Source organism: Saccostrea echinata, unplaced genomic scaffold (assembly GCF_033153115.1).
Source record: "Saccostrea echinata isolate AGI-Se365-2 ecotype Australia unplaced genomic scaffold, CSIRO_AGI_Sech_v1 ptg000033l, whole genome shotgun sequence".
Lineage (NCBI taxonomy): Eukaryota > Metazoa > Mollusca > Bivalvia > Ostreida > Ostreidae > Saccostrea > Saccostrea echinata.
In genome coordinates, this window is record NW_026889782.1 from 9,238,968 (window position 1) to 9,254,541 (window position 15,574).

The 15,574-nt window shown below is 30.9% G+C and overlaps 1 protein-coding gene and 1 non-coding gene across 2 annotated transcripts; both read left to right on the plus strand.

Annotated features, from left to right (window-relative positions):
- The first annotated feature begins 7,638 nt into the window (after nucleotides 1–7,638).
- LOC133198637 (uncharacterized) lies at nucleotides 7,639–9,095 on the plus strand. Its single transcript, XM_061334680.1, has 2 exons — nucleotides 7,639–8,595; nucleotides 9,051–9,095. Exon 1 carries the CDS (start codon nucleotides 7,641–7,643, stop codon nucleotides 8,580–8,582), a length of 942 nt encoding a protein of 313 aa, XP_061190664.1. The 5' UTR covers nucleotides 7,639–7,640; the 3' UTR covers nucleotides 8,583–8,595; nucleotides 9,051–9,095.
- Nucleotides 9,096–11,323: 2,228 nt separating this feature from the next.
- Nucleotides 11,324–11,396, plus strand: Trnar-ucu (transfer RNA arginine (anticodon UCU)). Its single transcript has one exon. It is a non-coding gene; the product is annotated as a tRNA-Arg (tRNA).
- The last annotated feature ends 4,178 nt before the right edge of the window (nucleotides 11,397–15,574 follow it).

Here is a 15,574-nt window from a genome sequence, read left to right on the forward strand (position 1 = left end):
GCAACTTGTCAATTTGATACATGTAGTACATATCGATCAATCTGTTTTCATTTGATTTTGATTTTGATCTCATATAAATCCATCACATATGTTCTTGTGTTTACTGTATGCAACCATAGGAAGGGTTATGAATGTACGCAGCTATGTTAAGGCTTCCCGAAGCTTTAAAATGCGCTCAAAACATAATATGTCATTGCGAGGTCAGTTTTGGTTTTAATTTATAAGTATTGAAATTTAGTGGTTCCAATTTATATAAATGGTTTCCTCGGCTATATATTAACATATTTGTTATGATATCACATGACTTTGTTGATCACCTGACGGTCATTTATCATTTTTTGAAGTGTTTCATATAAATCGCTTCGGCGCAGCTGATTAACACAATAATTATTAAAATTTTGTTATATAAATAAACTCATCGTATCCTTGTGTATCCGAAATGTGCTTGGGAAAAGTCATGGTATTACTTGGGTACAAAATATTTCCCGAGAAATTCAACTTACCTACAAATTTGAGGGTATTTTCCACACAATATCGTAATCTGTATTAAAACAAAGCCAACACACATTTTTCCCAAGCAAGATTCAGTTGGGGAACAACCTCTTCTTACAGATTTCCACAAAAATTTTCAGATTAATCCTCATTAATCACCTGCGCCAGACTCTTTTTATACACACAAAATAAATTCTACCTCCAACCACGGGTATAAAACAGAGTACATTTCAAAAGTATATTTTTCATAAGCGTTTTGAACATGCTGAATTTCAATCAAGGGTAGGTAAGCAGTGTATTTTTAAAATATTCGGACATATAAGACTGTAAAAACCTTTAACGACCCGTGAATTTTCCAATAGCTATCTAGTATTTTACATGCAGTTTGAAATAAAGTGTAAAGTTCATGACACTCTCCCCGTCGTAACACCTCAAGTTTGCAGTGACTTGACGTCATTTTCCATTATGACGTCATATTTTGTAGTTCAGAGACGTGAAGGCAGAGAGTGCACTGTGATATTCAACGGGAAGCCTTAACCTACCTGCGTACATTTAAGTTTAAATACTTCATCATGTTGTACGTAATTCCAACATTTCCTCAGTCCTTTCCAAAAATCCCTTTATACGTGGGTTAAACTTGTGACCGCAACGTATTGGACAGTTATTTTTAACAGAGTAACTGACCAAACTTCATTAAGAATGTAGAGAATAATAAGCTTAAGACATGTCTCGTTCTAAGGTTGCCTTGTTTTTACAACCCGACATTTTTTTCTTCTCTATAAATTCTTATTAGTGATTTATCCTTTCAGAGAGCGTTTGCTCGGAGAAATCTGATTCTATAGAGCTAGACAATACACAATTTCCTAATAAGTAAAAAGAGAAAGAGATAAAAGATATAAGTATGCGTGGGTCCATTGTACTCAGCAAGGGTTTGATACAAATGACTGCCTTCAAACACAAAGATTATTGCCTTTAAACGCAAAGATTATTGCATTTAAACGCAAAACTTATTGCGTTTAATCGCAAAATTATTGCGTTTAAACGCAAAAACTATTTCGTTTAATCGAAAAAATATTATTGCGTTTAAACGCAAAAACTATTGCGTTTAATCGCAAAGTTATTGCGTTTAAACGCAAAAGATTGCGTTTAATCGCAATCTTTTGCGATTAAACGCAAAGTGTTTTGCGTTTAAACGCAATAAACATTGCGATTAAACGTAATCTTTTGCGTTTAAACGCAATGATTATTGCGATTAAACGCAATGTTTTGCGTTTAAACGCAATGTTTATTGCGTTTAAACGCAAAAAAAAAAATATATCTTTCTCTGAACTGGCCTCAACGGGCTTCCGTAGAATACATAGTGGGAACTACATTGTATATGTATTTTCAATACTCTAGGAACACCAAAATGTATATTGTTTTGGCTTAATTTAATTAAAAGCAATAACACTATAAAATTATTGTAAAGTTATAACTTTTGTACGTTTAATTTTTAAAAAAAAAAATTTTTCCCTCGCAATATTCCTTTGCGTTATTTAACTTTTTATATCACCACGGCTCTTACATCTATTAAGCACACCCGCAAACGCACGTTTTTCAATATTTGTCGGCAAGGCCAGGTGCTATTATAGGACCGACGGCATCCAAAAATAAGAATTCAATGCTTAGATAAATTTCACAGAATTGCCTGTGTAGGCTTATTTATTCTACAGAACAAAACTTGCAGAACCAATCATTGAACTTGGTAAAATTTTAACCTTCAGTGTATTACGAAATTTTGAAATTAATGTTTCAAATGTAAATATGTACAAATTTTACATTAAATTTCTTCAACTTAATATTTGTCCCTTTAGTATTATTTTTTTTTATCTATTGCCATTTTTTCACTTAGTCTCCAGTGAAATAAAAATTCGAGTATTGATGAACATCGCTCAAGTCATTACTACTGAGCCTCTATGTATTCTAAATACACAGTAGAGCATAATTAAATAAAAAAAATAAATTGATATACTTTGTTGCAACCGCTAATGATAAAACGCCGCTTAATGAAAGAATTACATCATTAAGCGGTTGAGAATGTCAATTATTAATGTCATAATTTATGACATTAAGCGTTGCATTGCTACGCTTAATGATATTTCTATCATTAGCTATAGGCGGCGTTTAATCATTAGCGGTTGCTACAATGCTAATGTTGCTAAATCTTATCACGAGATATTGCAATCTTTCTGACTTTATTTTTGATAAAAAAAAATCTTGCATAAATATGTAGTTTATACCAAGTTTCATATTATATCAACGAAGATTGTTATTCATCTATTACTTTCAGTTTAATATAGAAAAATTTTAACTTTGGGGATGTTAATTTACTTTGCCTAAAATGTATCCTCTTTGGTAACTGTTGCTAGTTTGTTAAAAAAGACCTCAATGAGTATGATATATTTTCAGAATAATGTCTGGGCCATATTCTCCAAAACAGTGAGATATAGAATTTTTTTTCCTACTAAAATTTACATTAAAAATTTTTTGGAGTAAAAGCAATCAGCTATTTCGTCAACCATTTATCAATATGTTCTAGAACTTTAGAAAGAAATTGTGCTACATTTGACTTTTCTTAACAAGAGTGAATGAGAATTGAATTACCTCAGGGATATTATTTGAAATTATTCTTCTTATAATACGATTCTAAAATATTACCTGATATATTTTTTCATGCCTTTTTCTTTCAAAACAATTGAACTTTGTTCTTTTGTTTTACTTGCAGGAACAAATGAAAAGAAAGCTATGAGGAATTATTTCAGTGCATTTTTTAAAAAAAATCGAAACATAGAATTCAACTGTTATTATTCAATACTGAATAAAGAAGCTTTCAAATTATGATTCCTTCATAATGCAGAGTTTTGCATGCTCTTTTAAACCTCCTTTGCATTTCAGTCACAATAATAAATACGTTTAAGAAATAAACATTTTCATTGAATTTCGTTTTTATACTAATCGTGCTTATATCGTGCGTACGTCATTTTCAATTTAATTCTCACAAAACTGAGAATTTATATATAATCATTTCCTAAATATTGTTTAACATTTTATATATAAAGTATTAAAATTCTTTGTGTAAAACATTGAATAAATGAAGAAATTTAAATGAAGCGGTTTTTTTTGGTTTCAGAATGCAATCTCTATTTATAACTTATTGGCCATGATCAGATAACAATGTATTCCGGATTCTGTTATGACTCGGAATAGAAATATCAAAGACCCCTTATTATCTCCTCGCAACAGAGTTAGAGGGGATATAGTTATTGAATTGTATGTGACTGTGTGTTTGTGGATGGGTTAGTTTGTCCTGTGCGAAACGGAAGTGACGTAATTTGCTACGGATTCGAATGTTGCCTTGATATATGTATATTTTTAATATATTCATCCATTGTCCGATCTTCTCATATTCCAATCACATAAATACAACTGAACGAGGGAATCATAAATATAACATACTGCATTTTGCTTCTCCTAGTGTACATTATAATTGAGTTGTTTGCAATCGGGTTTGAAATTCTTGTTAACATAATATTTAGCCAAGTACCCCGAATTATCTACATACAGAAGAGTCGCCAATTACAGGTTTACATATCCACGATTATTTTCGGTATTTTTAAAGCATGTAAACATTTACTTCTTAACAGCGCTAATCCAATCACTATATATTTAACTACATACACGTAGCTTGCCAACGTAAGTTTAGTGAAGACTCCAGTTACGAGTTGTTTCAGTTCCGATTCATTCGTATGTATTATATGCCATATTGTATAAATTGAAGCACAGAAAAACACACTAGTCAAGAAATAATTTTTTGTCTAAAATCTGTACCAAAATTACAAAAATCAACATTAACGTTTTTTTCACTGCAGCAAGGCAAAAGTTGTAGTTAAACAATAATAGCTTCAAAATATGGCACATGCATTCAGATATAACTCAGAAATGAATCATAATGATCACTGCTCAAATAAATTTAGACTGATTAATAAACCAAACTGTAGCAGCCTACCACATACCTCATGATATGGAACATTCTAGTATCAGAACTCAGGATTCTCTATATTCAAAACAATAGTGCCAACTTTTTATTTACTCAGAATTATAAAAGTATTCTTCGAGGAAAATACAAAAAGTAAAATTGTGTTTCCCTTGCAAAAATAAAATAAGATAAAATGAAATTATCCCCTTGCAACGAAGTTAGAGAGGATATAGAAACGTGTATGTGTGTGTGTGTGTGGGGGGGGGGGAAGGGGGGGTAGCGTAACAAAAGTAATAATTCATATAAGAATTGATATGCTCTTTTGCGAGGGGATGCTCCGCTTTGTGGTGCCCTTATTAAGTTTTATAGTAATCAATGACAAAAGTGAAAATAATTAACAGTGATCTATTTAATAAATCCTTAATTCTTGCAAACGATACAAAAGCGTGAACATGACAAATGTACCACTACCGCATAGTTAAGCATAGTGAGCATTGTGGTTTATTAATAATTATACCCATTTTGCAACTTTACAAAGAAAATTTGATTTCCAAGATCTTGAACTCTTTGGAATTTTATGAGCAACAATATTTCTATAATAAAATACATATAAATGTGAAATTTCAGAACGTTTTAAATAAAAAATGAAATATTATGCTTTTTTTCTTTCGTCCCCTCTTTTTTCTTTAAAATTTAATTTTTAACCACGCAACCCCTAGGACATAATTAAGCAATGTATTTAATGTTTTCAAAGAAGAAAAGATATAATTTAGGGCATAGTTTTCCTTAAAATACTAAAAAAGGAATATAAATCATTTCTGAATGACGAATACGACAGTCAATTGAATGCATAAATCAACTGCATGTAACTTAGTATGAGAGATTCTAATAAGGAATTCTTTAATTAACAACGCTCATTAATGACCCTAATTACGTTTTTATTAGACAGGTCGCCCAGGGTCTAGCCAAACGTTGATTTATTTACACATAAGCCTCTTTGAAAAGAAATTTAGACAGAATGAGTGATGGTTTTTTGTCGTGCTCCAGGTGAAATTAAACTTTACAGTTGTTTTAGATATACATAAAATACCAGACATGCTCTGCAAATGCTTTTAATGTTAAATGTTTGATCGGTGTCTGTAGATATTTGATTTAATACACAATCGTTTTGAATGATTACTGATTGTTTCAATTCTAGGAATAAAAATATGTATGGTGAACATTATTTAATTTCAATATTTTTCTTGCAAAGATTCGTTTTTTTTAATTAAATCCAATTTAAAAGATCACACAGAAAAATGAACTTTTTGTATAAATTTTTCAAAATCGTGATACATTGCATTACATATAAAAAATAGAAATTTGGTTTAGAAGTGTGTAATTGGTATTTGATAAAACTATATAAAAAATGTTTTGATAAAGATATGAGGTTTAAAATTATATTCCTATTTAATTCAGAAATATTTAGAATTTTCTGTTAGACATAGGAATATTATGACATTGAAATGATTGACATGATAAAAATCCTTGCAATGTTAATTTTAATTTAAAAATATATTAAAAAGAAAGACAATGAGTGAAATTTGAAACATTTATTTGTTAAAATATAATCTGACACAAAGAAAAAATATTATATATTTTTTTTTTCCTAAACAGGATACTAGTATATTATATAGCATATTTATAATAAAAATTTAATGAAGTTCTAGACCTCTTGGTATATTCTTACAATCTGCTCAAATCTGAACCACTAGATGGATAATTCAATTATGAATAAACTTCAATGCTGTTGCACCACCTTTTAATTCTAACAAAAAAAAAAAAAAAAAAAAAAAAAAAAAAAAAAAAAAAAATCAATAAATGCAAAGGCAATGATACGTAAATAAGTGTATGTATATAAGATTCATACATTTTTTTGTTATATAATTCATAACAGATTTTAGAAATTTTTGATGTTAACAATGAACATATGTCCAAATTCAGGAAGTTTTACTCAAATGGGTAAAAAATATCATGTAATTATTTGTTTTCAAAATTGTTTTTAATTTAGCATGTACGTAAAGTAAGTTAGAAAGTACATGCATGTTAGTCAGTAAGTAATGTGCAAGTAAGAAAGTAATTAACTAAGTAGATAAATTAATCATTAAAGTTTTTATTACAATTACATCAAATAATGTAATCCTATATTTTGATGATAGTATAAATATCATGTTTATTGTTTAATAAGTCACCGTTTAACCAGATTATTGATCAATTATCTAAGAATATATGATTTTAGAATACCCGTCTCGATCAGCATAGATTTAAAAATCAAATGAAGTAATGAAAGCAAAATGTTACAGAAAAACTTGATTTTTGTTTACAGAAAGTTTTTTAACGATGACGTCTCCAGACAAAAGTTTTACATCTGTGGTTTGCTAAAAGTAATTGATAACAATAATTTTCTAATCCATCAATTAATTATGTTTCGTGGTTTTTCCTTAAATTTTACTGGACATTAGTCGGGAAGGCCTAGATATATAAAGGGAGCTAGAAACGATGAATTTCACTCTGGAGTCAAAAGACAAAAAGTAAGTAAACGATCATCTAAAATCGATAAAGTAATGTCAAAGAAAAAAAAAAAACACCTCGCATCTACTTCATTGTCGATGCTTGATATCTTTACTAAATTTTCAAATTATTCAAATTTAGGATCCACCTATCAGAAACAAAAAATAAACTACACAATGTTTTTAAATAAACTATAACAATAAAAAATAAATTTTTATTTACTTTGACTTAGTTGATATTATATTCATTCTCTGGCGTCTGATAGTTTTATGAGATGCTTATCTAAAAAGTGCTTGTTAAACCATCAAAAATATTATTTATAAGGCCGGTTTGGATACGATAATGCGTTGGAATGATAGATGTTCTCTAGAAAAAATGCATATAAATTAATTTGATAAAAAGAAAAATCGCAGTGCTATACTTTGGTGTATTCTACCATTTAGAATTAAGATCTTTCTAGTTGGCAAAGAAAATATACTAGAACTCGCCAGTTAAATAAATTAGGAAAAAAAATAAAGATACCAATTTTATCAGGAAAGATTGTTGACATGATTACTATTATTGTTCAATTTTAGGTCATAACATGAAATTCGCAGCACTGATCCTAGTCCTTGCAATTGCCGCCGTTCAGGCTGGTACATACGGAAGCAAAGGCAAATCACATTCCGGTTATCCGTATTCAACCTACCCAGGATACAACCTGCAAGGAGGTCTCCTAGGACAAGGGACTCCCCTGTATAATGGATTAAATGATCCTTCATATTACAATCCATATGGTACTGGTCTAGGAAACCAGGGTCTCAATACCTTGTATCCTAATACAGGCTTACTTGGCAATAATTTGTTAGGCAACCCATATGGTAATTCTTATGGCTATCCCTACGGACTCAATGATCCATACAATGGTTTAGGATATGGTTTGAGTGGACTTGGAAGTGGCTACCCTGGTCTAAGTTCCGGTTTAACTGGACTAGGAGGTTATTATCCTGGACTAGGATCAGGATTGTCTGGATTGGGAGGAAGCTACCCAGGGTCAGGATATGGTTATCCAGGATTAGGAGGCAGTTACCTTGGACTAGGAAGTAGCTACCCTGGACTAGGATCTGGATCGGGAGGATATTATCCTGGACTAGGAGGTAGTTATCCTGGACTAAGAGGTAGCTACCCTGGATTAGGAGGTTATTATCCTGGACTAGGATCTGGCTTGTCTGGATTAGGAGGAAGTTATCCTGGACTAGGATATGGTTATCCAGGATTAGGAGGTGGTTACTCAGGACTAGGAGGTAGCTACCCTGGACAAGGAGGTTATTATCCCGGACTAGGATCTGGCTTGAGTGGATTGGGATTGAACGGGCTAGGATCAGGATTAAATGGGCTAGGATCAGGATTAAGCGGACTTGGGTCAGGTCTTGGGCCAGGCCTTGGGTCAGGCCTTCTCGGCAACCAATTGGGTGGACTTAATGACGGACTTCTTGGCGGATCACATGGTGGATTAGGTGGATACCCCAAAAAGAAGGTGTACTAGGATAAATACTTAGGTAAAAAGTAGAGGTTTTCCGGAAGCTTAAGTTGTTAATTATCAATAGACTAGAAATGTAAGTAGTTAATTATCAATAGATTTTTAAATGGAATTTATAGTTACATTTGTACGAGTACATGTAGTGTTTACATGTTACATATTCTTGCTTTAGAAGGATAAACTTTTATTGAAGCATTGAAATTTTATTTGACTCAAATAACGATAAGCAAACATTAGTTTAGTTTTTTTTAACTAATAAGACAAATGTAGATCTTTTCATGCGTCCGGGATTCACATTAAGGACAAACTTTAAAGATGATAATAAAAACAATTAGAAGCAAAGTGCAAGTGATTACTAAGATTATTCCACAAAGATTTGCTTAAGAATTTGGAAAAGCACTTCACAAAGTAGAATGAATTTTCAATTGAAAATTCAGTTGAAATGAAAATAAAGCTAATTTCCTTTAATTTCAGAAGGCTGGCTTTACCTCAACGACAACGGGAAATTGTGTAATATCTAAAATAATAAATTGTTTTGCATTTTTAAATTTATGATTTTGGTTTTCATTTCTGATTCCAAGAATTTGGTTAATGGGAGTATGAAATTTTGAAGTGCATATACATCTGATGACCAATCTGTTAAAATTTAATACCTCTCATAATTATTTCTTGCCTCCAGCCTAGCGAAGGATGTTCATCTTTCAACTAGAAACAGTAACTCTGTACTTCTTGAGGTACGTTTTTTGCTTTGCTCCCGATTTGTATTGTTTTAATGAACTTTGAGCTTGAATACTTTTCGTTTTCTCCATGTTTCATTTTATTCTAATATGTCTCAAAATGAAGCATATTAAGGTCAGATGATACGTTCCTCAAATATCTATTTTGCTTATCTTCGTATTGTATGAAAAATATTCAAAATTTTAAATACTTTTTGATTTCTAAACTGGTTTCTTGTTGTCTTTAAAAAATTGAAACACTAAAAAATGTGATGTTGACAAATTAAGTTTTTTCCAAAATGTTATTTGGAAACAACATCCTCCGGTATTTTGCACAAATGGCTGGTAAGGTACCTCATTTTTTGTGAATAAGCATATCAAAATAGCAATACTTCAATGACAAAATATTATAAAAAATATATTTTACTGAGGAACGTATCGTCTGTCCTTAACTGAAACCTTCTCAATAATCATCTCAAGCTTCTTTATGAAATTCTAGGCAGTTTGATGTCTGAAACAGTCTTGTAAATGGCTTTTTTGTGCTTACTGTGAAAACCCCCTTCCAAAAAGGTATTTTTCGAGAAATCTATTTGCTTTAAACAATGACATATACTAACAAACCACGTTATGAGCATGAAAAATGTACATTTTCTATATGCCTTGATACCTATCACCTTTTAATCAAAAGCATATTAAGGTGGGATTCTTCTCAGAATTATTGCATTTAAAATTTAATGAAATTTTCAAAGGTTAAAGAAGCATTTTAAGGCATATACCATTTCCTATTTCTAACGCAAAATCACGAATATACCGTTTCCCTGCAATCACGCATTTTTCACGCACTTTCAAAAGTACATTTAATCTTCCATTTAATGTCAGTTCCCTTCTATTTTATTCTTGCTAGAATCTCATAAAATAAGAAAAGTTATAATCCAATTAAAATATTACGTCTTAGTTATTAACGCTAAACTTTAGAGAAACTTGTACCGTGCTATAAAGTGCTTGCGAAGAAAAGGTAATGTCATATTTCTTTGACGTGAACATTAAGTGTATGTTGCGTCACAGTTCAGTTAGTTGTAAAGAATAACATATCTAGAGGTAGTCATAAGAAGATACAAAATGATACCAAAAAATGACCCTTTCGATTTAATGTTCAATTTAGTTCTTATGTTGGAAGCTTTCAAAATCTAACAAGATCTGAATTTGTTTGGAAGGTCATTTTTACCTGGTTATTTAAAAATTTTACTCCATAAATTATTCAGTTCTTCAGAAAATTTTCTTCTGCCTTTCATTGTTGAAACATGCTTTCTAAATGCATTATTCTGTGGTAAATTGAAAAAGCAGAAAGACATATTCGTACACCACTCTCCGCCAAATATATAGTCCCTGCTAGATGTCAAACTAAGATTACCCTTTCCATTTACGTAAAGTTGTACAATTATTAGATGGAAGGAAAAACGTGATCTACTAAAGTCCTAACATCAAAATATAATAGACAATTAAGCAAATTAATCTGAATATTTCATTTAGGAAAACCAGACAACAATTCCTCCTTTACTGACCAATATTCAACTAGAGAATGCATACAGTATTGAATTTAAAAAAAAAAATCACATTTCTTCAAAACATGGCATTTTGAAAGGAAACCGACTAATAATAATGATGAACTGAGTAAAATAGCATGAAATATAAGCATTACGTTCTGAATTCTGTGATATTTTTGTAGGCATTTTCATCCACTCTATTTGTGGTGTCTAGAGCCGCATGGTTGGAAAAGATTAAGTTATATCAAATACATAATCTTCTGTGAAATATTGTACAATACTTTGCTGAAAAATAAGCTAAAAAAAAACCCCGACAGATATAAGTAAAACAATAAAATTCTTCCAGCATAATTAAGACACTTCAAACGGATAAGACATATCACTTAATTTATCATCAAAATGCATCAAAACAGTTAAGTCTGATTCTATGCACATTTACATTAAGTATGTAATTTCAATCAATAATTTAAACCTTGACGAAATTGAAGTCCGCGTAGCGCAGCGGATAGCGCGCTGGACTTCTAATCCAGAGGTCGTGGGTTCGAATCCCACCGTGGATGTACTATTTTTCTTTTTGGTATAAGGCTTTTTTGGTTATTTATCAAGTAAAAATTAATGGTATAATGGACAATTTGAAGAAAAACACATTAAAAAATATTTTTTATGTAAAGTTTGTTATGTAGAGGCCAAGCAAAGAAAGAAAGATAGATTAGTATACTAGTAATTAGTTTTCCCCTTTACACAAGTAAAAAGATCTATAGAATTCTGATTAAAATTAAGAGGGGAAAATAGTTTAGGGTGCTAAACGACCCATCAAGAGAGTCAAATTTATAAAATTTTCAAAGTATGCAACAACAACAACTAAATTCACGATATTGTAGTTAGCAATGAATCTTGTTTTTAAAAACTTTTTTGTCTTTTGATATGGACTACGATGCCTTTCTGTAACGTAAAAAAAAGATTGTAAGGAAGTCTTTAGAGACTCAAATTCAATACATCCTAACCGCCTCATATCCAAACAAGGATTGTTACATGTAGATTAATTGTGTTTGAATGAGTTTTACTTTCTGATAAAATTTTTCATTCATATTACACAATTTTTACATTTTTTTTTTTAAAAATACGAAAAAAATATTCAAGATTGAAAAGTATTAAAAAAAAATTCTCATTCTTTTTCAGCACATTAATAAAGAAGACTATATTTGTTTTCCTAACGGAAATATCGACATGATGTTTCCTTCTCCGCACAATTATCAAAATTTATAAAAAGCGAGTATTATACAACAGTTTTTCACTAAAACACGCTTTATATATTCACTATTTATATTTGGATAGTTTACTGACCATAGTCAACAATGGCCAGCTAATAACTAATCTGTATGACAAACGGGATGACTTGAGTTTTTCCCATCGTCAGAAAATGGGTCATGTGTCATTGAGGATTAAAAAATGTTCTGTCGACTGATCAGACCACAGTGAGTTCTTTGTATTCAGGCAAACGGCGAAATCCTTAAACTACACAATATGAGAAAAATGACCTTACACTTTGCATGAAAGTCGTCAATATTTGGGAACAGATTGATGTAACTTGCATGAAATTATAAAGGTGTACCTGGGGCTAAAGGATAAACAATTTAATTTGAAAACGATACACATAACGATATGGACCACCGTTAATATTTCCCACCTGCAACAAAATAGTTTGCCTTAACTCTCATAATGTATCAGAATTTTTATTGGTTTGAGGTGAGAAGTATGTATTAGGTCAAAAAAAAAAATTTCGAGACATTTTTAGAAATGCAAGATTTTAATTTTGAATTCTGTTAATTTTATTTATCAGGACATTACATATTTTTACAGGAAAAGAAAAACAGATCATGTTTGCAAGCATATGTTTCCATGGCTGGCAGAGGTATTACCAATAAGTTACGTTGCCTATGCTGCAAAGATTAATGAGAGTAACATGTAACGATATTTACAACAAACGGCCTGAAATAAATCTATGACTCTTTAATAAACAATTTTCATTTTTATTCATACATCGACTAGATATTGCCCAGTGGATGGAAATAAAGACACGATAGAGTCTGTCACATCTGTTTCATATTTGTATGCTTTATTGACTATACATCAAGCGGGATTACTTTGACGTTTTATCATTTATTCACCTGTGTAGTTCTGTGCCAAATTCACCTGGATATTATAATCATGTCTTCCATCTAAATGACAATTATATAATATGTTGCCTTCCACATTATAAACATAACTACTTGTTTTTGCTCAAAAATACTTTATCATAAACAACATGAACCGGATTTCGGATTTGATAATTCGAATATGTGTTCAGATATGCAATTTATCACTAGCTGTATTACCTCATAATTCTGATCGCCTTTTCATTAATTTGCATTAACTCGCAACCGTTTTTGTGGATCATATGCTAGCTATGTCAATTAAATGCCTTTCTATGCCGATTCCTTGTTGGCATTGATAATTGTTGTACCATCTCGTATATTCTAATTTCTTATATTTGGTAAGTCTATTTATGTGCTATGGATTCTCGTGTTCCGCTTAAATTCTCTTTAAGCATTTTTTGAAGGAAAGTAGATGCGTCTTGGTTTATTTAAAAATAAAAAAAACAAAAAAATAATATGTTTGATCAAATTAATGACAGGCTGAAGAAGAAGCGTATTATGAAATGTTCAAAAGTAATTGAAAAATGTTTTAATCTGTTTTTCTCCGGTTGTAGACTTTTTCATTTTGTAAAGACTTATTTCTTATTTCGAATAAACAAAGACCTTTTGAGGAAGTTTAACTACAAGCTATTACTCCAACAAATTTGTTAAAGAGAACATATCTCAACAAAGGTGTATTTTTACGTAACCAGCGCTTACTTATTGTATTCTTTGAGGTTATACAATCTCCAACTGTGTTTTAGGATTTTTGGATCGGGGGGGGGGGGGGTTGCCAATATTTCATTTATTTTTTTTACCTAAAATACTAAAATATACCTGTTTTCTTTAAATTCAGGCCAATGATTGGTATGAGCACAGGGCCTTTTCATACACAGAGTGAAACTATATCTTTCCATTCATTGTCATGAAATAAAAAAAAATAATCATTTATCTGTTGAGAAATGGTCCAATATATGGAAATTTATTCCAAGAGATTTGTATTTGTTATGATAGACATGCAAATGTGTTTATACATGTACATGCATCACTACTGGATAACTGTCATTATCAGAATTATCATGGTTTTGCCAGTTCTTCATCTTAAGAATTTTTTCTCTGTTCCATTGTGATTACATGTATTTTAAATCTTCATAAGAATTCTTCTATCGTCGTGATGAATGTGCTTTGTTTATGAGAATTAAAAATATTGGACAAGTAAATGTACACTTATGGTATTAACTGAGAAATAAACTAAGAAGAAAAAAAAAAACAAAAAACAAAAACAAAACAAAAAAAACAAGCAAATTCATCGCAAATTTATCGGTGCCTATATACGGTGTTGTTGTGATTATTTTTTGAATTACATAAATAAAAATGCTAAAGCATGTGAATAAGTTAAAAGAACAAACTTTATTCAATTTAATTGAAGTTATCAGAACAAATCAGTAGAGCATTCCAAGGAAAAGGTGAAAATATTTACTCTTGACATTTCGCACGAAATGATTTTATCATTCCTTTCGTAGAAGACAAATTGACTGATCCAGTAGTATAGAAACGCAGAAAAAAGGTTACGAGGACATGTTCGTATAAACATTTGTATGCAAAAATTGTAATGGAAGTAAACACATCCATAATTGACATCAGTAATATTATTGTTTCTTCTGCTTACTGTTGTTTTTAAAACACAGTTAACAAATTCCGATGCAAATCGGCTTGAAAGAAAATTATCTGGCTAGCTGTCAATCATTATTTTTGCAACAAGGAAAAAAAATTGATTCTTAATCTGCTTGACACTCATGGCGTCAGACGACAACTCAAAAGTGTATATCAAATGTGGTTACTCTACTTGAAAGAAGTGTCTTCAACTTTACGAGATTCTTCGAAAATGGACAACCAAAACAGACCATATTTCTGCCTTTCAATTTCATTTGAAGTTCACTTTTTTATCGTCCTTACGTCGACCTTTCTTGCAACTTAACTTTTGTTCGGTCTAATGTGCACTGACGTTTCTATACAGATTGTAAAGTCATTTTTTCATTTAAATATGAGTATGGATTGCCCGGTTTACCCGATAAATACTGAGGACTCAAAGCGGATGTACAGGGGATGTTAACTCCTGCATGAAACCTTATCCCACTCTGTTGTTTGCACGGACTCTGTTTTCCCTATCTTCCTTTTATATTATTTGAATGGATTTTGCAATATTGTTTGTTATCTTAACACTTTCAATCCAGGTTTCTTTGACATACCCTAACAAACGCATAGTAGAGTGAAGCACTACACCAATTTTCATTCTCAACTCCCCAAAAATTCAAAAACGTTTAAACTTAGAAGTTTTTGAAGCATTTGCATGTTAATACTTTTTGTCAAGGTGCAAACAATTTGCATTGTACAATTCATTTTCTAGACTGCAAAGGGAAGAACTGGCTAGCGCAGAAATGATGTCTACAACAATTCTCAATACACTTTAAATAAAACTAAGCATAAAACAGAATTGATTATTGATTGTACCAGGTATAACAAACCAGTGAGGCTTTTTCACTCCCAATATTTTTAGCCCGTAT